Source organism: Silene latifolia, chromosome Y, assembly GCF_048544455.1.
Source record: "Silene latifolia isolate original U9 population chromosome Y, ASM4854445v1, whole genome shotgun sequence".
In the NCBI taxonomy this organism is placed as follows: Eukaryota; Viridiplantae; Streptophyta; class Magnoliopsida; order Caryophyllales; family Caryophyllaceae; genus Silene; species Silene latifolia.
The window spans coordinates 122,623,666-122,649,836 of record NC_133538.1 but is presented as its reverse complement, the minus strand read 5'-3'; the positions used below and the strand labels follow the sequence as shown (position 1 = coordinate 122,649,836).

At 34.2% G+C, this 26,171-nt stretch overlaps 2 protein-coding genes and 1 long non-coding RNA gene across 3 annotated transcripts; 2 read left to right on the top strand and 1 right to left on the bottom strand.

Moving 5' to 3' along the window:
- Positions 1 to 3,458: 3,458 nt before the first annotated feature.
- LOC141628834 (uncharacterized) lies at positions 3,459 to 5,573 on the top strand. The gene has a single exon (XM_074441929.1). The coding sequence runs from the start codon at positions 3,459 to 3,461 to the stop codon at positions 5,571 to 5,573; it is 2,115 nt and encodes a 704-aa protein (XP_074298030.1).
- Positions 5,574 to 19,754: 14,181 nt separating this feature from the next.
- On the bottom strand, positions 19,755 to 23,438 carry LOC141634165 (uncharacterized). Its single transcript, XR_012538922.1, has 2 exons — positions 22,177 to 23,438; positions 19,755 to 21,996 (listed from the first exon to the last, which is right to left on the bottom strand). It is a non-coding gene; the product is annotated as an uncharacterized LOC141634165 (long non-coding RNA).
- LOC141634164 (uncharacterized) lies at positions 19,827 to 23,318 on the top strand. Its single transcript, XM_074446437.1, has 2 exons — positions 19,827 to 20,279; positions 23,019 to 23,318. The coding sequence occupies exons 1-2, from the start codon at positions 19,914 to 19,916 to the stop codon at positions 23,175 to 23,177; spliced, it is 525 nt and encodes a 174-aa protein (XP_074302538.1). The 5' UTR covers positions 19,827 to 19,913; the 3' UTR covers positions 23,178 to 23,318.
- Positions 23,439 to 26,171: the final 2,733 nt, after the last annotated feature.

Genomic DNA, 26,171 nt, shown 5'->3' with positions numbered 1-26,171 from the left:
AGATCTTGAAAAGGATATATCTGCTTCCTTCTACATGATGAACACGGTGTTACAAAGATGCTTTATAGCTGTCCAAAACTTTTAGTTTGTGCATGATCTTGAAAAGGACTAGGGGCTTTGTTAAATTCTAGTGTGCGACATGATTTTGGTAACAATCATGTAATGTAGGTAGTCGGTCGACTCCCATGGGAAGTTGTTCTGTCTGCGTGTAAGCGGAACTTACATGACTAAAACGACTCACTCAATCTGCAAGTAATTTTCTACTGTTAGATAGGGTTTGGGTATTGTTGGCAACTTTCATGTTTAAAGGCTTTAAGCTTCTTGTTAGATAGTAGGAACTTAGGAACGGGTTTTTAGTTATTTTGGGCTCTGAGTAGGAACCTAGAGTAGGTATTTTAGTTAGGTTTGTGCTCTAAGGCTTTGTGATTAGTAGACCGGCAAACCGATTAGCTGCTGATTTTGAATCTTTCATTTGAACAAGAATCTGCCAAATTTCTCTCTGTTGGGAGTTTGTACTTTAATGTTAATCACAACTTTAATGAGTGAAATTGTGCAAAGATACGAGTTAAAGAGGCAAATTGAGAATGCACAAAGTGAATGAACATACAAGCAAGGCAGAGGTGTCGAAAGAGCAGAATACCTAAAAATATATGATATCGGAGATGCGGGTGGCAGAAGGAATGTTGAAATTCTGGTAATCAATTGCAGTGAGTTTTAAGTGAGTGTCACTGGTGCGCTTGACTCTGAACCTGAGGAATTGAACACAGCTTGTTTGGGAACCACTAATGCCTTTACAGCTCTGTGTAGTCGTATACCATATAAGTATCCCTCTTTTCCGTGACATTATGAATGCAACAGTTCAGAATCATGGGGATGTCACACTGAATTGTTGCTATTTAGTCTCAAAAGCATTATTTATTGCTGATCTCTGATAGTCCTGGTCACACAGTTCAGTAAAAAGAGTCATTCGTTAAAATTTTATCTAGAAGATTCATAAGTTAAATACTCAAGGAAAGTATTTGTTAATCCTTAATTATGATTAACATCAGTGGTTACTGTGATTCTTTAGTATTCAGGTCTTACAGTTGTTTATATTGTAATACCAGTTTATCAGTTGATTGTCTTTAATTTTAGGGCAGGATCCGGATAATTTAAATTTGGACCAAAGTTTGGACAGTGACGCTACTTCAGTAGTTTATACGGTGAGTATTGCAAATTCCTATTTAGTTTTCATTTATTATTTATTATTAAAACCTAATAGCGTTGAAAATTTCGGTGTACATGAAGTAGAACTTAGCTAAGCTCTCTTGAGCCTTAATCCATAAATGATTTGGATATGGAAATTTAATGAGAGGAAAAGGTAATGGAGAAAAGAAGAGGGAACTATGATAAAGTTGGATTTAAAATTCATTGTTGTACTTCCATGTCAGGTTTCCAACTTTCAAAATTTGAAGTATTTGCGCATTTATTATTGTGACAATTTGCAAAGCATAGGATCTCCATATATTTTTGCTGGACAGTCGATTTGTTAATCATTTTTAGGGTTCTGGGTTTAATAAATTTAGGGTTCTAGATTTTAGCTGTTTGATTAGCATTTTTTAGCTGTTTTGAATTTAGCTGATTTGGTAGCACAATATGTGTCGATTAGCATTTCCTATACCGAATCATTTTTCCATGGACTGTTTGGTAGCGCAATATGTGTCGATTAGCATTTCCTATATTTGATCCTTATTTTTGCCGATAGCCCTCATTTTTTAAGAAATAAAGCGGCATTATCGATTCCTGTGGCAACCTTGTTGGTAATTTGCGTTAGATTTTTCGTCAGCTATCCATATTTTTTGTCAATCACCAAGCAATTGTCCACGTTACTCAAATTTTTTTCATATCTATCGATCAAACCAAGGTCACATACAGTTGTAATTTGAACACTTGTATAAATTCATTCTATTTACTTCATCAAAACATATAATTTTCTCAATATAAACATTAATCTTATACTCTATAACAAAGATAAGAATTTTAGTACATTGTTAAATCACCCCAATATCAGTATGTCCTAACTCCCCCTCAATTTTTTAATGTGGTGGAAGTCAACCTTTTTTTGTACTTGTCCATATGGAACTAGGCGAGAGGGTATTGGCAGGAAGGTTAAGCTTGCTTGGCTCTTCTAAATTGGGGAAGCCATTTGAGATGTGCACAAAATTAATCTATGTAAGGAGAAGGGTGAGGCGGGGTGGGCATTGGATTAGCGAGTTGCAAAACCCCCCTCTTTTTCATAACCGCTTTGCCGCCTATTAAGAGAATAGGTGTCCCGTTCATTCTCAGTCGAGTAATTTCAGACCTCAATTTGAGTCTTCCATTTCTCTTTCTCTGTCTGGATCAGCAAGCTCTAACACTAGTGCTCTCTTTGGGTCGGGCGCTAAGACCTTTGATGTAACCACAAAGAATATTCATACTCTTAGCATACCTTAACCTTTGATCAGTTGATTTATCAGTTCATTGTCTTTAATTTCAGGGCAGGATCCGGATAATTGGAATTTGGACCAAAGTTTGGACAGTGACGCTACTTCAGTAGTTTATACGTGAGTACTGCAAATTCCTATTTTAGTTTTCATTTATTATTTATTATTAAAACCTAATAGCGTTGAAAAAGAAATATGGTTTAAACCACAAAGCAAGTCTCAACCCCTTCTTGTGTTCGCTCTCATAGTCTCATGCTTAGACTCGGCTGAGGTCCTTTTCTTCTTATTCTTTTTACTACTTTTATCTCTCCCCTTCTTAATTCTCATACTGTCATACCAGCTAGTAACCGAGTATTCCCAAGCTCCAACTTTTATTCTACAATGTTCTGATTATGTGATTTAATGTGCTGAGATTATCGTCGTCGGTAGAGATCTCATATTGAGATTTATGCGAGTTGTTCTCATTAAATATGTAATGCCTTCAATATCTGTGTCAAAACTTGCTGCAAAAAAATTGTGTCAAAACTAAAACAAATCCCATTAAAGAATTAATGCTTTCAATATGTGTCAAAACTCGCTTACAAAAAAAAATTGTGTCAAAACTAAAAGAAAAACAAAAAAACTTTGGTTAGAATAATATAGAAAAAATGTGAAAAATAAATCTGAGAATACAAAATATATATATTGATTCAATCTTTATGATGTGTAGTCATGGATACTAGCTAGATTACCTTGCCAAATGACCATCGCGATTACATAAATGGATGTAGGGAGTTTATTGAGTTAGCTAAGGAAAGTCTTGTAGATGGGAAAACAAAATGCCCATGTAAGAGTTGTAAGTTACGTTATTACTTCACGCTGGGCGAAATAGAGGGACATATTTTGTTCAAAGGGTTTTATCAGAAGTATACGGATTGGTTTTGGCATGGTAAAAGGGACGTTCTTGATCATTTTCATGGAGAAAGTAGGGAAGAAACCTTGGTAGGTCGTGATGATATGAAAGGTTTACTTAATGCAGTTTATAGGACTAAGATTCCTAACCATTCTAAAGATTTTGATGATCATAATACTTTTGTTGGCTCCGTGGAAATAGAAAAAGAAGCTGAATTTGATGACGTGTCTATGGGGTTTAGTTCTTATGGTGAGTCCGATAATGAGTTTGAGCACGCATACGATGCTACGAGTGATGACCTCAACAATAAACAAGACATTAGCTATAAAAGATTATTCGAAGCCGCAAACGAGGAACTTTACGAAGGCTGCCAATCTTTCTCAAAGCTCTCATTCCTTTTACATTTATACCATATTAAATGTATGTTCCATTGGTCTATTGAGTCATTTAACAAGTTACTTGAACTTCTACTTCAAGCATTTCCTCAAGTAAAAGAGTTCTCATCATCCTTTTATGAGAGTAAGAAGATAATAAATGATTTAGGACTTGGGTATGAAAAGATTCACGCCTGCCCATCCAATTGCATGCTATTTTGGGGGGATAACAGTGACAAGGAGGAGTGTAATGTTTGTCACACGTCAAGATGGAAAAAAGTCATAGGTGAAAAAGGTAAAAATCTAGCTAAGAAGGGTGAAGCAGCTAAAGTGATGAGGTATTTTCCCCTCATTCCTAGATTAGAGAGGATCTACGCGTCACCTAAAACAGCAGAAGATATGAGATGGCATCATAAAGATCGTGTAAAAGATGGAAAACTTAGACATCCAGCAGACGCTTTAGCATGGGAACAATTTGATTCTCGTTATCCTCTATTTGCCTCTGATCCTCGAAGTGTTAGGTTAGCATTAGCTAGTGACGGGTTTAATCCATATCGTTTGATGAATACCACTTATAGCACATGGCCAGTTATTTTGATTCCTTATAACTTGCCACCATGGTTGTGCATGAAACCCTCTTCATTTCTTTTGTCTTGTATTATTCCTGGAAAATCCAGTCCAGGAATTGACATTGATGTGTATCTGAAACCTCTAATTTCTGAGTTGAAGTTGTTATGGAGCGGTGTTGACGCATTTGACGCCTTTGAAGGTGAAAAATTCAAACTCCGAGCAGCATTACATAGTACTATTAACGATTTTCCAGCATATTCTATGCTTTCTGGATGGAGTACTGCTGGTTATAATGCTTGTCCACGTTGTACCCATTCAACTAATTCCGGAAGATTTGGTGGCAAGATTTGCTATGTGGGACATAGGAATTGGTTGGCTTCAGATCATCACTATCGTTCTGAAGCTAATTTGTTTGATGGAACGATAGCGCCTGGCTGCGCTCCAAAATCTATAAGTGGTTCTGATGTCTTAAGACAACAAGAAAAGATTGAATATACGTATGGGAAGACTACAAAACGATTGAAAAGGCCAAATAGAGCAAGGGAAGTTGGTGTCTCGACTAACATGGTTAATGATAGCAACTGTGAAGATAATAATCATAATTTGTGGAATAAGAAGAGTATATTTTTTGAGTTGCCCTACTGGGAACACAACCCACTAAGACATAATTTAGATGTTATGCACATTGAGAAAAATGTGTGCGACAATATATTGGGTACACTTTTAGATATGGATAAGAGTAGAGACGATGTGAATGCGAGAAAAGGTCTAAATAAGCTAGGCATAAAGGAACATATATGGCTCCAAGATCGACCTAATCGAGAACCATACATGCCTCCAGCATCATACACCATGTCTAACGAGGAGAAAGAGCGGTTTCTAAAAGTCTTGCAAAAGATTAGAGCTCCTGATGGGTATGGCTCAAACATCTCTAGATGCGTGAATATGAAACAGAGAAAACTCATTAATCTTAAGAGCCACGACAATTATGTCTTAATGCAAGATATACTTCCTGTGGCATTGAGGGCATCCAAGGCTACTAAAGTTATTGACTTACTTGGGGAATTATCTTGCTTTTTCAAGTCTCTTTGTTCGCATACCCTTGAACACGACGAGTTAAATGCACTTCAGTCGAAAATTTTGCTAATACTATGTCGTATGGAAATGGAGTTTATGCCAACCTTTTTCACAATTATGGTTCACCTATTGATTCACTTAGTCGAGGAGGCGAAACTTGGTGGTCATGTCCAGTATAGATGGATGTACCCTATTTAAAGGTAATTATCAGAGACTATTTAAGTGGATGTTTAAGTGTTTTTTCTAAACTGATTTTATGAACTCTCTAAAGGTATTTGGCTCACTTAAAATCATACGTAAGAAATAAAGCGCAGCCAGAGGGATCAATTGCTGAAGGGTACATGCTTGAGGAGACAATCACATTTTGTTCAAGGTATTTGGAAGGTATTGAGACTATCTTTAATAGGTCGAAGAGGAATGATGATGGTATTCAAGACATGAGTGATTATTTGTTTCTCTCTGGTGATAGAGTTGTTGGTATGATTGAAATAGTACGCCTAGATGACAGAAGTTTAAAACAAGCTCACCGCTACGTTTTGCTTCATTCTGATGAGATGAAAGAGGGTCTTCAGTAAGTATAAATGACTCAAATTTTTATAATTTAGCACCCATCCTCAATATAATCCGGTAATTATTTTTTTCCAATTCTTTTAAAGTGCATTTCTTAATTACAAGCGGCGGGAGATGGTCCATCTCAGTGTTACCCAAAATATTGAAAACGAATGGATTATCAAAGAATTTGCGGAATGGTTGCAAGGACAGGTCCACCCCTTTTAAAACTTCGAAATGTGGCTTATCAGTTTTATATTATTCATATTGATACAATTGTCTGTTGTCATAGGTGCAAAACCTAGATACAAGTACCCCAGAAGGACAACTTAGGAAAGCTTTGGCAGGTGGTTTAAATAATCATTGTAAAAGGATGATGGGATTTATGATCAATGGATATAAATTCCAAACGGTTGATCGTGAAGAAAATCGAAGAACTCAAAATTCTGGAGTTATGGTCGAAGCTGATGGTGAAACATATTATGGAAAACTAAAGGATATTTATGAGTTAGATTATTTTGGCCAATGCAAAGTTGTAATGTTCAGTTGTGCTTGGGTTGATATACACATAGGTGTTAAGAAGTTTAAAGATGGGAGTGTGTGTGTCAACTTTCCTAAAATGATGCGTACTGGTCGAAATTTAGCCGATGATCCTTTTGTTTTCTCGTGTCAAGCAAAACAAGTTTTTTATGTCGACGATGAGACGTAAAAAGGATGGTCTTATGTAATTAGTACAAAACCTAGGGATCTTATTGAGACTGGCGAAATTCTGTTGAACTAGTTTTTGTATACTTTTGATATTAGATGATTTTAATTATTAATCTAAATAATGTTTTTGGTTTTGGTTATGCAAATGTTGTGAGCAACTCTTTCCCTTTATTATATTATTATATGCTCGTTGACCTTTACTATTATATACAACTAATGGATTTAATGTTTATTTTAGGATTTATTAACGAGTATCACGTTCAAGGATGAGTTACCGAAGCAAAAGGACCAGGGCTCAATTTAAGGAAGCTGATGGGCCAATGCCACCTCTAACCACACCATCATCTCTTACTACGGAATCGGGTGCTACTCGATGATGGATGGGGGCCATTTTGCCCTCAAAAAAACAAAGTAGCTGCAGTTGTTAAGGCACCGCAGCAACAACCATCGCTAAAAGATTGTCGTCCTCATGGAAATATTGATGAGCCTTATGCTCCAAAGGATTCTTTTTCAAAGACCCGGGTCAATCCGTCTTTTGAAAAAACTCGAAATGACCTAAGTTCAAGAATCCAAATCTCTCACACTTTTCAAGAACGTGCAGCTAAATATGATCAACCTAAATATGATCAACCTGACCGAGCTTTTACTCCAAACCCCTTACTTTCAAAGACCCATGTCACCGCAAATTCTGATGATCTTGCTGCTAGAAAAGCTCGCGAACTCTCTGCCAAGCAACTTGATGCATCTCAAAAAAGGGGGGAACAAGCACAAGTAGGAGGGGTTAAACCAGCCGGTACGTTCTGCAAAAAAATTATTAAGAAACCTGACGGATCTTTTACCACAAACCTCATACTTTCAAAGACCCATGTCCTCGGCAATTCTTATGATCTTGTTGCTAGAAAATCCCAAGAACTACCTGCCAAGCAACCTGATGCATCTCAAAAAACGGGGAAAGAGGCACAAGTAGGAGGAGTTAAACCACCTGATCCTTTGTGGAAAACTTCTACTTCCTTTACTACAACCCCTCTAGTTTCAAAGACCCACGCCACCATAAATTCTCCCGATCTTCTTTTGCTAGAAAAGCCCGAGAACTCTCTCGCCAAGCAACTTGATGCATCTCAAAAAGGGGGAACAAGCACAAGTAGGAGGAGTTAAACTTATTAAGAAACCTGACGGATCTTTTACTACAAACCCCCTACTTTCAAAGACCCATGTCCCCCGAAATTCTTATGATCTTGTTGCTAGAAAATCCCAAGAACTATCGCAAGCAACTTTGATGCATCTCAAAAACGGGGAAAGAGGCACAAGTAGGAGGAGTTAAACCACCTGATCCTTTGTGGAAAACTTCTACTATGAATGATTGGTCTTTTACTACAAATCACCTACATTCAAAGACCCATGTCACTCGAAATTTGCATGATTCTGCTAATGGAAAAGCCCCACAACTCTGTGCCAAACAGCCCGATGTATCTCAAAAATTTGGGGAACAAGCACAAGTTTTGACTCTCAAGTCCACTAGTAATAGTGTAAAGCCTGCATTATTGTCAATGTCTCAACCCACTTGTCGTCCGCTACCATCTGAACTTGTTAGCATGACCAACAATGGGTGTAATAGGTCTAACACAATTGAGAAGTCATCGGTCGAGCATGAAGAAGTTCTGAACCAGCAAGATGCTAATGTAACTCATCTAAAAACTTTCAAACCGAAACGTCGTAGTGTGGTACACGATTGGCCTGATAATGTAGAATTTGACGAAAATGAGGAGGTTCTACTTATGGGTAAGTTCTCTTTGTTTAATTTTTGTTGTCATGGTTGGCTTTCTGAGTTCTTTTCGTTTAATTTTTGTTGTATATGTGAGAATCTCTGGTTTCGTATACACAACCATTATTATCATATCACCTCTGTAGATGAGTTGTCAGTGTTGGTAATAGCTGGTAAATTCAACCATTATTATAAGTGTTATCAACCTGAGTTGTAGCAAGAACATCTTCAATCATCAGCTTGGCATTTTGGTAAAGAAAAAACATCATTAGAATTACTCAAGTTAAAGAGTAAATTAAACTACAATATCATCTATTCTTAATGCTTATTGTACCAAACTAAAATAACACAAAGATAGCTTGGACAGTTTAAATTTAATGAGATAATACTAATAGTGCAAATTAACCTTCATAACTGAGTAAATGAAAAAAAATGAAAGTTCATGGCATCCTTCTAACAGCAACTGGGTTACCTGAGTCTCTATACCCTCAACTCTTTCGGAAGCTCTCTTCTGAAACATTTGATGCTGGAGATTCCTTCCTTATTGATCCTTGTGAAAATGGTCTTCAAAGACACCTTCTTCTTACATCTGATTTCATGTCTAAGCATTCTAATCTCTTCCTTGTTGATCATGCTTGGACTTTCAGGGTTTCTGATGCACCTAAACATGTATTCTTCTTTCAATCTTTTTTTGCTTTTATGCTATGTTTTTCTCCATTTTTAATTTGGTTGGCTGTGCTTTGTTTAGATTGAGCAGATAGAAATTGTTTTAGTTTGTGTTTATGCATGTATAAATCTAAATTTGGATGATTGTAGTTCTTTGTTGGTTTGTGTGGAATTGTGTGTTGGGACTGCCGCCACTACTCCATGACATTAGTATGATATAGTTTTCTATGCTCACCAAACTTATTAATGCTTTTTTTTTCCCTATTTTCTAGTAGTGCAGTGATATTAAAATAAGTCTTTAAGTTACAGTGATATTGTTGATAGTTAACGGAAAAACTAACGGTCTTAGGTTTGAGTTCCTTAACTATATAAAAATATGTTTAAGTTCCTCCTGCATTCCCTGCGTCCAATTTTGGTATTATCATTTATTTTGTATATTGTTATGTCACTAGAAAAGTATAAAAATATGTTTTGAGATATGAACATATGTATTTATGTGTTTTGGTAGATAATGAAGGAAATATTGAAAAGGTCAGCGGTCCAATTCAACCGCATGATGTATGGTGTACTAAAGGGAGGTATTGTGTCACTTTTAATGAATTTCATCAGCCACTCAAAAAGGGAGGGCACATCCTCGTTAAATTCATTGGTAATATGGCTCGGAAGGAAAGATTTTGTCCAATTGGAGAGACAAATTGGCACCGTGTGCCTAAAATTTTCAAAGTTGAAATCATCAACTGTATTTGGGTATGTTGTTACTAACTTCATAACATGGATAATTGTGCTAGTTTGGTCAGCTCATATTTTTTTGTTTAAATTAACCTTTTTTTTCGAAGGATCATTTTGTTATTCCCGATGGTGATGGCTATGACAAAGGTATTCTGAAGCGTGTAGGCAATAGTGTGAGACAATATAGGCATAACTTGAAGAAAACTTTGTTTAAACCCAAGAAAAAAACTAAACAAGAAATCTATCAAACTAAACCAGGAGGGGTCCCTCTTGATAGTTGGATTCATTTAGTGGATTATTGGTATTCTGACAAGGGAAAGGTATTTGCCCAAAATTAAATAGTTGCTTTTATTATCTTCACTATTTTTTCATTATGTCAGCACTCTATGTAATGTCTATTTTATTTAATGCAGAAATTTTCTGAATGCGGAAAAGAGGCCCGTGCATCACAAAATCATGTTCACACAACCGGTTCAATAAGCTATGCTAATATACGGGCGGAGTTTGTAAATATTTTATCCTTTATTGATGATTACCACCATCTTTACATTTATTTAGAATTAAATACAAGCTTAGGTGTATAAGTTAATTACTCACTGATGACTCACAGGAAGAAAAGAACAAAAGGGAACCAACTGAATTGGAGGTTTTCAAGCAAACTCATAAGAGGAAAGATGGGTCATATGTGAAAGATACAATAACGGAAGAATTTGTGGTACTCATATATAATAAAAATGTTTGATGTACTCTAAAATTTCTTGTAAATTGACACATACTAAGCATTTTTTTTAATGTGTGCAGTTGGATGCTGATACTTATGTTCAATCTAAACTTGCAACCAATCCTACCAAGCCCAAAGCGCAAATCCAAAATGAAGCTTTCAGTAAACTAATGTATGGGAAAGATATCCCTAAACGCCAGTTAGGCTATGGTTTCGGCGTGAAAGGAAGTGATGTATTTGCGGTGCACGGTATTTTAAGGAAAGAGACTTTTAAATCTGGAGATAGTAGTTCTTTGGAACTCAAGCATGTGGAAAAGGTGCAAAATATGGAAAAGTCTATTCTAAGTTTGACTAAGGACAAAGAAGAGCTGCAAACCAAGTTGAATGAGACGAATAGCATCTTGTATAAAATCTTGGAAGGTATGAGTTCGGGAATGTCGTCGCCCGAGATAGCCCAACTTGTAAAATCATCCTTGAACTCAAAGGTATTTTTATATTTATGTTGTCTTTAAATTTAATATAGTACTGAATCGTAGTATGATTCAGTTTGGTAGTTTTGTCTATGCTGAATGGTTCTATAGGAATGATGCTCGGTTATATGCCTTAGGGTTAGTTGTTGCCCGCAACCCCTTTCATTCTTAACGTTATTTAAAATAGTTGTGAGACGCCATAAACTTGTGACCGTCATAATTCACAAGTAAGAATTTGTGACCAATGTGTAAATTGTTGTATTTAGGTGTAAAACTTTGTTGGTTTCCACTAGGGAATCCCCTGATTACTGTTAGTATTGTGTTAAGAATTGAGATGTAAAGTACTGCTTATTTTTGTTGTTTGGAGTGTGGAGGTATATTGATCATTTAGCCACAAAGGCGTGTGCAAATGACTGTTAGTTAGTATTTCTGTTGTTTGGAGTGTTGTGGTATATTGATCAATATAGCCACAAAGGCGTGTGCAAATGACTATGAGTTGGTATTTTGGAGTAGACTTGAGTACTTGTGGAGGTAATTGAAACCTAGAAATGTCGTAGCATTGGTTTTGGTCTCTGTCGGAGTTTTAGGTGTGTCTACTTTTTGTAGATATGACGATTCTTGAGTATATTACCGAGTGTTACCCCCCCCCCAAACTGCTTGATTTTTATCATCCGGATATTTAAGTGAACAAGGGTGATAAGAATGAAAATAGTAAGAAACTAAGAACAACGTGAACCCAGTCGGCCAGTCTTTATATGAAAATGGTAAGTATCATAGTCGGAGCTTAGGGAGTAGCATATTTGGCATGTAATAAATAGCTAGCAACTGTAGCGGTTAGTGTAAGGTAAGTGCTAGCGCTGTTAAGTGTTCATTAAGGTTCATGTAATCATTTTTTTTTTATATATGGTTTCTTAAGTATGTAGTATTTTGATTTCTTTTTGTTATTAGTAGCACAACTTCCTACTTGATTGCCTTGTTAATGATATTTAATTTCCTTGCATGTAGATATCAGACTCAACTAATGGTGGCGGTGCATCCGGATAGAAGGACCAAATCTTGAATTCTTTTTCTGGAGTAGATTAGTTGCACCTTTTGGCTTAAATCTAATCGTTTCGAAACAATTTATTATTTTTGCGTAAAAGCATTAATAGGGATATTTCTTATTTTTATTGTTCGGATGAAATAATTACGATATTTTTTTTTATTTTTTTTTTGAATTTTGAAAGCATGTAATTTGATAATTGCAATTTTAATTTATGGTATAAAATTTTGTTTTGGTTCTAGTCAAATTAATGTTTTTTATACACACTTTAATTTGGGTTTTTTGCCCAAATAGCCATTTAACTCAAACTATTTTCCAAAATGACTATTTCATAAATCTAATTACCAAAGTGACCATTTTATAAATCTAATTACCAAAATGACCATGTAAATTAATAAAGTTGCCATAAAAAGCTAAACTATAAGGTTTTTTAATTTTATTATATTCCCCCAAAATAGTACAAATATATACAAAAACTATGAAAAAAAAATCAACAAAATCAACAAAATAGTAATATTTCAATAATATTTTCATAAAATTAAGAAAAATATTTAATCTATTGGCCTATGGATCTATTTTTAACTTTTGAGTGAAGACCTATGATTTTTGTTTAAGTTTCAAATGAACATGTAGATTTACAAATACTTTCATAAAAAATATCGTGTGGAAAAAAAAGAAACAACACGCAGTTTTTAAAAAATAAAAGAACATGCAATTTTCTTTATCATTGTCAATGCCCTATCAACAATGAAAGCGCATTTTTAATTTTATAGCTTTTAATGAAAATTTTATAGATATTTTGAAATTGTAAAAAGATTATAAAAGTTTCCTCCTTTTTTCTAACTTAAATTATTCCTATATCATGATAAACTTAAATAATTTTTAAAATTAAGTTTAGATAGTCATTTACAATGTTGTATGGCTATTTTGGGAAATATAATGGACATATGGTCATTATGGTAAATAGTTTCGGCCAAATGGCTATTTTGGCAAAAGACCCCTTTAATTTATGATGTCATTAGCTGGTAATTTATATGATTTAATTCAAATCGTATTGACGAAGATAGTATTAGTGAATTTGTCTAGTGACAGGAAAAAGCGTAGAGAAATTCAAATTTTCGACGCGAAAAAGTGTAGATAAACTTTGACGCTTAAAGTGTCGCTGCTCTCAACACATAAAAGCGTCTACAAGGTTGACGCTAAAAACCGTCAAAATTTCCTGACGCCCCAAAAAACCACGTTTCTAAAAGCGTCGAGAAATAAAATGGCGACGCTTAAAATAGCCCAATAAAGCGTGGGCAAAGTAAGGTGTGTGTAGTAGTGAATTATGTTTTTAATTTTCAGTAGATGCATGTATGGTTAATGACGTTTTATGTATAAATATCGTATTTGGTTTGGTTGATCGGGTTGGGTTTGATTATGATAGTTCTTTTGATGATGAAGATGGTTCATGCAACATGGTAAAGCCTGTTGTTTTTTGTTTACGGGTTGCATGCACCCCGTTTTTAGTAGATGTTGTAATCGGATAGTTGTGATGAAGATTAGTTTTTACTAGATGTTGTAATCGGATTATTGTAATCAGATGGTAACTCATCTAGTTAATGTAAATTACTTATTATAATCAGATGATGTTATAATTTCTTATAATTTCTTCAATTGCTTGCTTCTTTAATTTCTGTCTTATAATCGCTTATCCTTGATACCGTAAATAGTGGTTTCGTTTTTATGATATAACCTAATCTCGATCAGTTTTTGATCATGACAGTCGGCTTGATGATTTTATGTATACCGATTTGATCATCGTTATTGTAATCGTTTTAATCGATCTTTAATTTCCGTTTTCAATTTGACCATAATTGTATAATTTTCCATATTGTAAGCTTTAGTTTAATGGTAATTATTCTGATTTCCTTAGATGAAATATTGGTATTCTAAATTAGGGTTGCTTTCCAGTTTTTAATAAATCAAATTCGTTTAATTTAGTGTATTGCATAATTCGTTAATTGGTTCATTCGTAATGTGATTCGAGTTTACGAAAATAATAAAATCCGTAACACAATGAAAGTAATCATGATTTCATTAATCAATGGTAAGTCATCATAAATTTTTTGGTGTTGTCATATGTCAAAAGGTTGAGTAAGGAGATGGATAAAGTCATTTTGCATGCAAAATAGTCTTAGTTTTACGAATTTGCAAATTCGATTAACTCGAAAAACCGGTTTTACCGATTCGACTAAGTTTTACCAATTCAAGTAACTCGTTTATATTAAGGACTTAAATTAACATAAAATTCGTCTAAGGTTATTAACCGATTTTAACTAACCATCATTTTGACGACGTTTGACAAAATTCGACTTCTATTAATTTTTACGAAATATGTCGAAAATTTTTAATAGTTTGTATGAACTTCAAAACTAATTAAAATCACATTATTGAAACCCGGTTTTTAACCCATTTTTTACTTTAACCTGTTTGCAAATCTGTTTACTAACACGACATTAGAAGTCACTAGACAACTTACACAATTATTATTGCCTATAAATGTATGTAACCTCTCATTCATTAAACACAAAACCCAACCTACCCTTCATCAATTATTAATCTCCATCCATAATCTCTATCTTCTACCACTTCAACTTCCCTTCTTTCTTTGAAAAAAAAAACCTATGGAAGATGATCGTGACCCCGATTGGCGATGGTGGCAACAATCCCCAGAAGAGTTTATCCAATACCCGGTGTTATTAGAGATATGACCGAAGCACCAACCATTGAAGGTACGGATGAAAGTTCATCCGCCTTTCAGGTTGCCGCGTGCATGGACCTCATGTCCATGTACATCTTTCCTAGGAGTGGTTCGTGGCAGAGAATACATATGACCCGTACTTGTAAGTTGTGGGCGTATGGATGGGCTCAGAGCAGGAAAAGTGTTGAAGCGGAGCAGAAAAAAGCCTAGGAAAAATACGGTGAAGGGGCAAAATATTGCCCTTAAGTTGTCGTCTTGATTTTCTAATCGGTCATCTTCTATATTAATGTAAATTAACTAGTTAATCATATTGTGAAATATGTTATCGGATTATTATCATACTATGTTGATGTTTGATTTTCCTCCCCTATTGTAAAATATGTCGGTTGTAATCGTCTAGTCAAGTCTGATGTTTGTATTATGTAATCGGACTATAAAATTATGTCGGTTGTACGTCGTATGGTTTTGGGATCACTTGTAATCAGATGATCGAAATTCCTATGGTAATCTAATCGGATTGTGATAACTTGGAAGGCGCACAAAATATGTTTTAATTTTTAATTTTTTTTTTTGGTTACACGAAGCGGGATTATGCCCATAAATTAATGTTTATAGGGATACGATTTCAATTGGACTAATACTCGTTTAGTTTACAAATTTCATTGAACTATGATGGACAAAAAAATTGGACTAACTATTATGCAATTGGACTTCCTCATAGACAAATTGGAAAAATTTTAGAACAATTGGACGAAACTGATTAATAAACTAACATAATTCGACTAAACTAACATAAAGTTGATCAATTCGAATAAATTGCAAATAGGATTAAATTAACATTGTCTATAATTCGAATAAACCAAATCAATTCAATAAAATTGACAAAAAACAATTGAAATAAAATCGTCTCAAAACTTAATTAAAGATTCATCTACTGCGTGTCACGAGTTGTGCTTCTAGTAACCCTCCTCCTTCTCGGCGTAGGTTGCGAAGGACCTGCCTCGTCGACGTTTAAAGCCCTCTTAACTGTAATTTATCTAGGCCTAGGAGCTCTACTCGTTCCTCTCTTATCAACGGGGTCTTGCAAGCCGCCTTCTGTATGTGGAGTCACATTTCTGACCATGTGACGTTGAATGTCTTCCTTTCGTTGTAGTCTCCTTTTCCCCCATAACCGATTAACTTCGCAACCTGCACCCATGTCGTTGAGGGTCTGAATGCCAACTGTTGCTTCCATTTCTTTCACCATCTTTGATGTATCTCTATCATATATGGCGAAAGCATCATCGGATTGTAATGCTAGCCTAAATATGTAGTCGTTCCTCAATGTCACCCCAAGTGAACGCTTAAGGCGTTCCGACTCTCCTGGTGTGTGGTAGCCGACCTGAAGATGGTCATAACCTCTAACCAAATCCTTTCGAAACCGAGTCAAAATGTACTTATCAGGAATTAACTGCACTTTCTTCAGCAACATAGCACGGATAATATGCCTACATAATATTCCTCGGAATTCAAAACGTTGACAACTATAATTATACTCACCTGTATCCGTGTTGATTGTGACATTGTAGTTCTTATCCCGTGGAGCCCAAAACGGATGTTTCACCTCCTCGGTTACAACAAAAGAAGAGAATTGACCGATATTCATTTCATTAGAAGCATTAATGTGTATAAGGGCATACACCTCTTTTTTAACCTTCGCGAACATCTTATTAGAATAAGCTCTTTGGAAGACTTCCTCAAGGATGACACTCTTATCGTACAAAGACGGTTTATTGGTGCAAGCAAAGTTTAATCGTTCTTCCTCCTCGACCTTGACTCGTAGGGCATTTTAGTAGTTGCCAAGGAATGCGAACAAAGTTGTTTGCGGATTAACATAATTCTTGAAGAATATGTTCGTCTGCTCACTTCTTTGTGTGGATGACATACCTGCGCAAAACATGTGCCTCCAATACAACGGAACCCATGACTCCCTTTTTTCATACATCTCCTTGATCCAACTATGCCGTCGTATCCCATATTTATCGAAAAAAATTGCCAAGATGCCTCAAAATCATCGATGTCCTTACTCTCATAAACCACATCCCTTAGGTCAGCCTGAATTTCACGGAACCTAGAAAAGTTCCCCAAATTCTTAAAACCATTTCACATTATGTGTCACAGACACAAACGGTGTGGCGTATTAGTAAATAAGGTCTTCACAACCAAACCAATCCCCCTACACTGATCGGTGATTATAACTGAATGAGCTCTATCCATACAGTCTAACCATCTCCTAAACACCCAAGTAAAGCTTGCGGCGTCCTCGTGTGAAATCAAAGCGGATGCAAGTACAACAGTACTACCGTGATGATTTACACCAACAAACGGAGTAAACAGCATTTTGTACCTGCAATTTAAACATAAGTATAAGCATTTTAATGTAAATTGAAATCGTATTTTAACCTAAGCACGGTTCTCCTACCAAAACAGCAATCAAGGATCGATAATTGCAAACCAGAACAGCAATCGATTTAAGCTATAATACTTCGACTCAAATCGTAGTACATTAATTCAATTTTACATGATTGATAAATACATAATAAACTTGATTTTTTTTTTTAAAAAAAAAAAAAGAAAACTCCAATTCAATAAGAAAAAACCGTAATATATTAGGGTTCTCATGAATGACTAAAATTTTATTATTTAACTCAAGATAATAATGTTACATGTTACAAAGGAACGTAGCGTCATAAGAAATCACATCACCAAATATCTTTGCCATAGCCCTGCAACGTCCATCGGCCCAAAATACATTAACCAACATCCCTTTTTGATCCGTCTGGATTGCATAGTAAAAATCGGGATCGACTTCTTTCAGCTTAATAAATCTTTCTTCAAGAGCATTAGCATCACCTTGAATTCAACTGCGTCGTCGTTCTTGATTGAGCATGTTCCTCAAATCACGCTCAATAACTGTTAAATTCGCGTGACCACCAACTTCTCTGACCAAGGTGTTAAAGTTTTTAGCAATTGGGATACCGGCTTCATCATTCATCTAGGCTCGTCTCTTAAAATATTCATCCCATACCCTGTATTCGACCATATGTCGACTCTTTGCAGGATTGAGATCATCATGATTGTGGTCCAATCTAGCATACTTGATGACCATGAAATCATCTAGTAAAGTGGCTTCTGTGACACATTCGCATAGCTTAAATGAGGAAACGCCAATGTTCTTTTTCCTTGGTTTAGCCGCCCTTGTGCAACATAATCTGACTCGTTTATAAATGTAGAAACGAGGCTCGCTCTTTCCCACACCATATCGCTTTACCTCTTTTCCTGAATAGTAATCCAGTAGTTTGCTAGTCCTAATATAAAATTGAAAGCCTTGATTATAGGCATATTGGTAACAATATGCACCAAGCTCATCACCATTTACAAAATGCATTCCTTGTGTCGGAGGGTTAAGTTTAACATTGTCGGTGTATCCGCTTTTTAGGAACTTAGCGACCTTCTGCACATACCCCCCTTCAACAACAGGAGGTTCATGCAAGTCATCTACAACAACCTCATTTTCGACGACAGTATCATCGTTGCCGACACCCTCATCGTTGACGTCATCCTCATGGTTGTCGTCACCCTCATCGTTGACGTCATCCTCATGGTTGTCGTCACCTCCAATGTTGACAGGTTCACCATCAACACCGTCATCATATAACAAATCATCTATGCTAAAGTTGTCAAAGCTAACAACCTCCTCTTGATCATCCCCGTCCAGTTGAACTTCCACGTTATTAACAACGTCCTCTTGATCATCCCCGTCCTGTTGAACTTCCACGTTATTATGAACATCTTCTAAACTGATATTGTCAAGATCGTCTTCCCAAGGCAAATTAAGATCAACAAGATCGTCTTCCCAAGGCAAATTAAGATAAAAATCCATCTTCAATAACTAATGCTTGTTTTTTTCTTAAAAAAATATAGTATCTCTTTGTTTTTCCGTTAACACTTCAACGTTAAATCTCAACAAAAAGATATGATTTAGAAAACGGTATTTAAAATTATACTCGTATGATTTAAGAATCAATTTAAATAAATAAATTTAATTGTATCAAATAAAAGATTCTTAAAATCATTTAGTTACCAAAAAAATCTAATATGAAAATAAAACAATAAAGGAAACAATAAAAGGCGAAATTTAGGGCAATATAATAGGAAAGTTTGACTATTTTATTAATTAAGATTATTTAACACTATATAATGAAATTAAATTGACTATTGGATGTGCTGATACCCCTTGCTTAAATGGTTAAACACCCTTCTAATGCATAATGCATCGCATGTTTGATTCTTATTAACAACATTTTTGGTTTTTGTATTTTATTTTCCCCTTTTTTCCCCCAAATTGCACGAATTAAGGTTCATCAATACTTCACGATAACAAAAATCGAATTACATACTAGATCAATTTCACGAATTTAATTACGGTTCATAATCATTTGATTAATCGAATTAGGGCTAAATTATGCACCTATTGACGAATTAGGGTTCATCATTAATTATTCTGGAAAAAAAAAATCGCATTCAAGTACAAAAAATTCACGAATTGAATTTGGGATGGTATTTAATTGCATGAACGATTTTGATTATTGTATATGGAATATTAATCAATTTTATGTATCGAATTCAATTACGAATTGATTATTCGGATAATAATTAGGATTTAAATAATTAGGGGTTTTTCGAAAAATTATGCACTTAAAATAATGGTGAAGAAATCCACATAATGTTGACGGAAATTTAGAAAACTAAATTGGAAATTTGGAAAACTAAATCAAATATAACAAAAATAACCATAAATAATGTTAACTAAGTGTAGTTAATTAATTAACTATATATGTAAAATGACTAATCTAACCCTAAACTAATCTAACCTAGTTTACAATGTGTATCCATCTTCCCACCTTATCAGTTCCTAATTTTCAGCTACCTTTTCAGTTTTCAGTTAACTTTTCAGTTTTCAGCTAGCTTTTTAGGTTTCAGCTACGTTTTCAGTTAGTTTTACCAAATGGAGTGGTTAAAATATTAGAAATTGGGAGGCGCATTGGAGTAGATAATTAGAGAAAGTAGCAGCAGTTTGTTGGAGGGGTTGGGTTGGCGAAGGAAGATATGGGGTCAGAATGGGAAATGGTTAACGACGAGGGTTTCGTATACCAGCGGAAAAAGAGGAGTAGAATAATCGGTGGTGGAAAAACAGCAGATCCAACGGCGGCGGAGGAGGAGGTGGCGGCAGCAGCAGCAGCAGTAGTTGAATTGAAGGAGAGAAAGAAGAAGAGAAGACGCATAGCACTTGTTAAACTCAAAGACAAATGCAAACATGAAATTGGTGTATGGCAACATTTGGACAACACCTTAATCTCTATGCAACAACAACATCAACATCTCAATCAACCTTCCAATATCAACCAACAACACCATTCCATTCTAGGGTTTCCTTCCCAATCTTCCTTCTTCCTCTCTCACCTTTTCTCCCAGGTTACTTCCTTCTCAATTCAATTCCCCTTTTTGTTTAATTATTATTATTATTGTTGTTGTTGCTTGCTCTATTAATTTCATTTCAAATGCATGGAACGATTACACTTTGCAAATTATCAGTGCAAATGGTTTAATGCCCCCTTTTCTTTTTGTAATGACGCTGACCGCAGTTGGAGTATCAAGTCTCTGCAGAATACAAGACCTAATACGAGCTCTCGTCAATAGTTATATGCTCATACTAGGCCTTTAACCTGGGAGACAAAGTTAAAATGCAAATACTACCACCAAAACAACAACTTTAACTCTTTTCAAAACTCAATATCCCGAAATTTAACTACCCTTTCTCTATCTTTATATTTGAAAAGGCGGATGGAGTTTTCTTCCAACCATCACTTGATTAACCGAATACCAAATACAGTATTTACTTTGATTCAAAATTTTGTATTAGAGCCCAAGCTGGGTTCCACTAATGATGCTTCTCTATTAACTTGAAAGATAACAGAGAAGTCTAATACAAACCTATTACAGATTTTAGAACATTGGGTATCAGAGATAGCCTGTATGTAATTAACATCAAATTAATGAGCTAATATTCATGGAATATTGGTCTTAAAACTAAGGGGGTTAGTTAGTGTTGTTCAGGTGAATGTGCTTGCTATAGTGGCAACAACCTGAGAAAACACACTCAGTTCAACTTGAAATTTGTTTCAAGGAAGTAAACATGAAAATATTTTGGTGATTTAGAGTTTAATTTGCAGTGGAAAATGTAAGGTAAAAATGGATATAAATTAGCTACAAAACGTTCCTAGATAAGAACGCTCAGAGTTCAAAGTTGAGAGAACTTCTCAGTTTACTTGGTTTTGCATTTCTGAGTTGTGTGTGAAAAATGTTATGTACAATCTCCTTTATATAGAGGAAAGCTAATCTGATAATATGACTAAATGAATAGATTAACTTCTTGGGAAATGGGAATTCATGAATTGAACCCCTTGCCATTCTCTGCACTTGACTCTCTAGAATGCAATAAAATCGCCCATCACAAAGGTAACATAAGAATACAGCATTTAATGTCGCAGATGTATCTGTGTGCTGATTTTTTGGAATTGTAACTCCTTCCCTTGTTTATCTATCTGATGGACCTCAAAGAGTAGCCATTGGAAAGCCAAAATCAAATCCTATTCGTCATTTCCATGTAATTCATTGCTCATTGCTCCAGCATCAGTTACTCTCTATAGCCCTACAAAAGTGTTAACTGTATTAGTTAAATTGCTAAAATGCAGAGATTGATCTTCTTAGGATCACGATATTACCGGCTTCATATCATGTTTAATACTCCTTTGCAGTTTTAGGTTTTGGCTGTCTGCTGAAAAGCTTGCTTATTCAGTTGCGCATTACGATTGACCAACAGAGCAGTTCAGTTTTGAACCATATCACATTGAGGACTTTTGAACTCAATTAACATTTAATTCACAATCGCCATAATCGTCTGCAATGCCTTAGGAGTATCATAATTGTTGGTTGCAATTTCCACTCCCATGTATACAGCCATTTCTCTACATAGCCGCTCAATCCTTAATTGCTAATTTTTAAAATTACACGAACAATGGTGTGTGCCTCACCTTTTATTCCCTCTTTACTTTTTATTCCCTATTTTTAGCTTATACTCAGTGTCAGAACTTACAACTAATATAAATATGCATATTCAAACGATATCTTCCTAAATTCCTTTTGATTTGTTCTCTTATGTGAGATGTGAAATGTTGATTATTAAGAGATATATCCAGCAGATCAGGAATTTAGAACTTCTTGCACTAAACTAACCGCGTCATTGGTTGTCGTGCTTTTAGCTCTAGTATGCATTTTCTCTGTATTAGAATGCCCTATGACTCATTCTTACCTACATTGTTTGGCGTGTTTGATCATTCTTACTCTATCTTCTGAGATGCCAACCACACTAATTCTTTCAAGCCAAGTGAGTCAAAAATAGTGTGTTCTGTTATAGTAGCAACTATCGTGGCTTCTGTTAATTACCAACATTGAATAAAAGCAACTGTTTTCGAGCTCGGAATTCTGTTATACTTCTGTTTAAATGCTGCTATAATGGGGATTAATTTGAATGCTGCTTTACTTCCGTGTTTATGTTGGTAAATGTGATTTGCCTTAATGTTTTTATTTCGTTTTGAGGTATGTGACCATTCAATGATGGCTCTAAAGAATGATTCATTTCATCCGACCTCAAATCATTTTGGGATTAAGGCTCTGATGATGATCTTCTTAATTCATTCGCTGCATTTGTGGTTTTGGCACATGACATAAAACGTGTGTCATAAACTTGAAAATTCAGCCGATCCTAATGTAGTAGCAATTGTTGCATATAGAATACTATCAAGGCTGTGAACTTCTTGTCTCAGGCAACATGCATGATAAACTTCGGTATTTGGCTAATGTAAATCTAATCGATCTGAAAGCTAATTAGGTGTGATTTGATGTTATCACAAGCCGTCATATGATAAGACTAATGAGATTAACTCAATATCCTGATAAGTAGGTAGTTATAAGTTAAATTGGATGGACTCATATTTCTTGATAAGTTTTTCATAGCTTTGATGGGTATATCAGTCTGGGTGGAGGTATGATGATATTATTTTCATGCTAGATGGTTTGGTTTCGCTAGTTGGTTTGCAAATGCTTCAAAATTTATGCGTCTTGTTTGTTGATATTGAATCATATACATTTCAGGTAGAAGCACAAGAAGCAATAATCCGTGACTTCTCACAGCTTTGCGAGGTAGCAGAATCCTTGTGTAGTGTCCATGAGGAGAAGGCTAAGCAACAATTTATTGATCTCCCAATCTGGAGATCACCTCGAGAACTTATGACATCTCTTTGTGAGGATTGAGGATAACTTGGACCTCTCCAAGTGTGGTTAGTTTGCACTCAATTAGTGACTGGTTCGATGTTGCATGGTTAAATGAAATAAATTGTGTAAAACGATTATTTTGAAGTATAGACTATAGAGTGCAACGTTTATTGGAATTAAGATTTCTGTGTATGTCTGGTGTTCTCATGTGTGAGATATTTGGTCACCAATCTACCAAATTGGTGAAAAAAAAAGTAAGGTATGTTGGACAAATTGGTAAAAAAAAAAAAAAAAAAAAAAGTACGAAGTGAGACAAATTGGTAAGAAAAAGTTTGGATTTGTGACAAATTGGTAAAAAAAGTTGATTAAGTGATATTTAGACCATATAAATATTTAAATTATAATATTAAATATTTTTTATGAATAAATAATAGGTCTAGCAGTGTCATTGTAAATTGTAAACGTAATATGGTTTTTTTAAAGATTTTATTGGATTCAAGTAGGACAAAATCAATAATGGGTTTATTTTTCTTTAAAAAAAAACAAGTAATCACAAGGTAGAAAACCGTAAAATACAACCGAGAAATCGCATCCTCAATTTAACCGGTAATTGTAAATCGTATAACCTATTAAACTGAGCTGGATTCATACGACTTTTAGGATTTTTAAAATCGTATACCTAAAAAACTATATTTGTTCACCACTAGCGAGTGGTGGCCTAGCATAATCATCAATATATATAACTAAAGGAGAGGCTTTTTTTTCTAATTATACTATTAGCATTAGAATTGGGAAATTAATTATTTACTATTTTTCTATTATAATTAAGAATATAATTTTCCTATTAGAAATACAAATTAATTAATATTTTACAATTTTCCTATTAGAAATAGGAAATAAATTACCAATTTATTAAGTTTTTTTTCCTAATTATACTATTAGAATTAGGAGATAATAGTTGTTTAAAATTTTTCTATTATAATTAGGAATATGATTTTCCTATTAGAAATGAGAATTAATTAATTATTTTACAATTTATTATTAGAAACATGAAATAAATTAATTATCGATAATTTATTAATATTAAAAAATTATTCACTAGTATTTGGTCAGTTTTTATTAAATTAGAAGGGAAAAAAACCTTTGATATATTTATAATATCCAATTTTATAACAACTTCCGATTAAAAAAATGAGGTATTATGAGGCTAAAAGGCCTTAGGCCGAACTGGATTATGACAAATGTGCATGCATAATATGTACTACATGGAATTTACTCATGTAAAGAGTAAAATGAACGCTGAAATATGCCTCTATGTCTTTTGTTATTACTAATATCATATTTAATTATAAATAATACGAAGTTTATTTTTCAAATGTCATATGTATGTCTCCTACTAATTTAAAGTTATTTCCCTCACAATACACTTCAACTTCTATTGATAATTTTTTATTATTATATTATTTACATTCATTTGTCATTATATAAAAGTATATTAATCAAAATTTAAATAAGGTATTCACAAATTATTGATAAGTACAAAGTTTGATATCTATTTTTCAAGGAGTAGTAAAAGATAAAGAAAGTTGCTACTAATTTGTGAATCGAAATATCATATTATGATAAATGAATGTAAATGTTTTGAAAAACTTTATTATGCGATTGTTTTACAATTTAAAGTAAAAATGGTACCACGAGTAATAAAATAGATTTGAATGAGGCTTGAAGGTAAATTAGATACACTTATTATAGAAATATGTATAAGGTTAAGATTCAATTCACGCAACGATTAACATTAAAAAAAAGTCATGAAAAACACATAAAAGGGTATGAGTAGTCTTTCCCTAACATAGTGAAGAACGTCTGTCTCAAGCTTTTATTCTAACAAATTTTCATGCATAAAAAACGGTACTATTCAATTATATGGAGCAAACTAATTATTGTTGATGCTATAATATTTTTTTTGTGTGTGTAAATTGAGCACATCATCACTATAATTTAGGGAGAGATACGAGTTGGGGAAGGGTGAGACATATTCATCATGCATAATACGATGCCTTAACCACCTTTAGGCAAAAAATAAAAATAAATGAAAAAAATTTAAACCTAAAAGGGGGTCACGTACTTGCTAACTATTCTATAGTTCTCTACCATATTAATTTTCTCATGAAGTTTATGACATTTATTTCATATTAATAAAAAAATGATTATACTGCTTCGTACAATTTGTAATTTATAACTTTTAGCTAACTTATTTGAACTTGCTTAAATTTATATATTTTAAGTGAAGAATATTAATTATAAATATGATAAATATAAAGTTTGATCCTTAATTTCCTCAGAGATAAAAAAAAACTCAATTTTTATTTTCTTATAATATACTAATTAAAGGTCATAATCTAAAACAGTAAATTACACCACAATCTACTATTTCAATATGTCGATGATCAACACCCAAAATAGCACATTTCTTATTTAAATAGTGTAAAAACTCTCAAAATGTTAAAAAAAAAATTCCAATCTGTCGTTATCAAATAAAACCTAAGTTTCTACGTTTTTTTTTTTGTCATGTTCAACTTAATCTTTACGGGATGTAAAAATGATGAAGTTCAGAAAGTAGCGGTTAGTTTCTTGTTAGTTAGACGGACTTTTCAAGAGAGAGATGAAAGCTTTGCATTTTAGACCGTTTTATGTGTGAACCGAAGGGATTAAGTAGTGGGCTAAAGGTTGTTTCGAGTGGAAATGAGGTTGATAATAAATAGGTAACATGAATAATAACAAGAAACCTCAAAAGATCATACTGATAAATTTAATCTTGACCCAATCAATCCAAATTAAAGTAAAATCTTAATTCTAAAAACATTGTCGAGAGTAAGGGTTAGTTTCCATTGGATTGTGGATTTTTCTAGAAGTAGGGGTTTAGTTTTTCACTTGGTTGGATAAATTTGAGAGAAGCTTCGAAGACAAGGATCGATCTTTAAAGGGATGAGATTGTTTTAGATCATGTATGTGAATAGGGAAGAAAAATAGGGA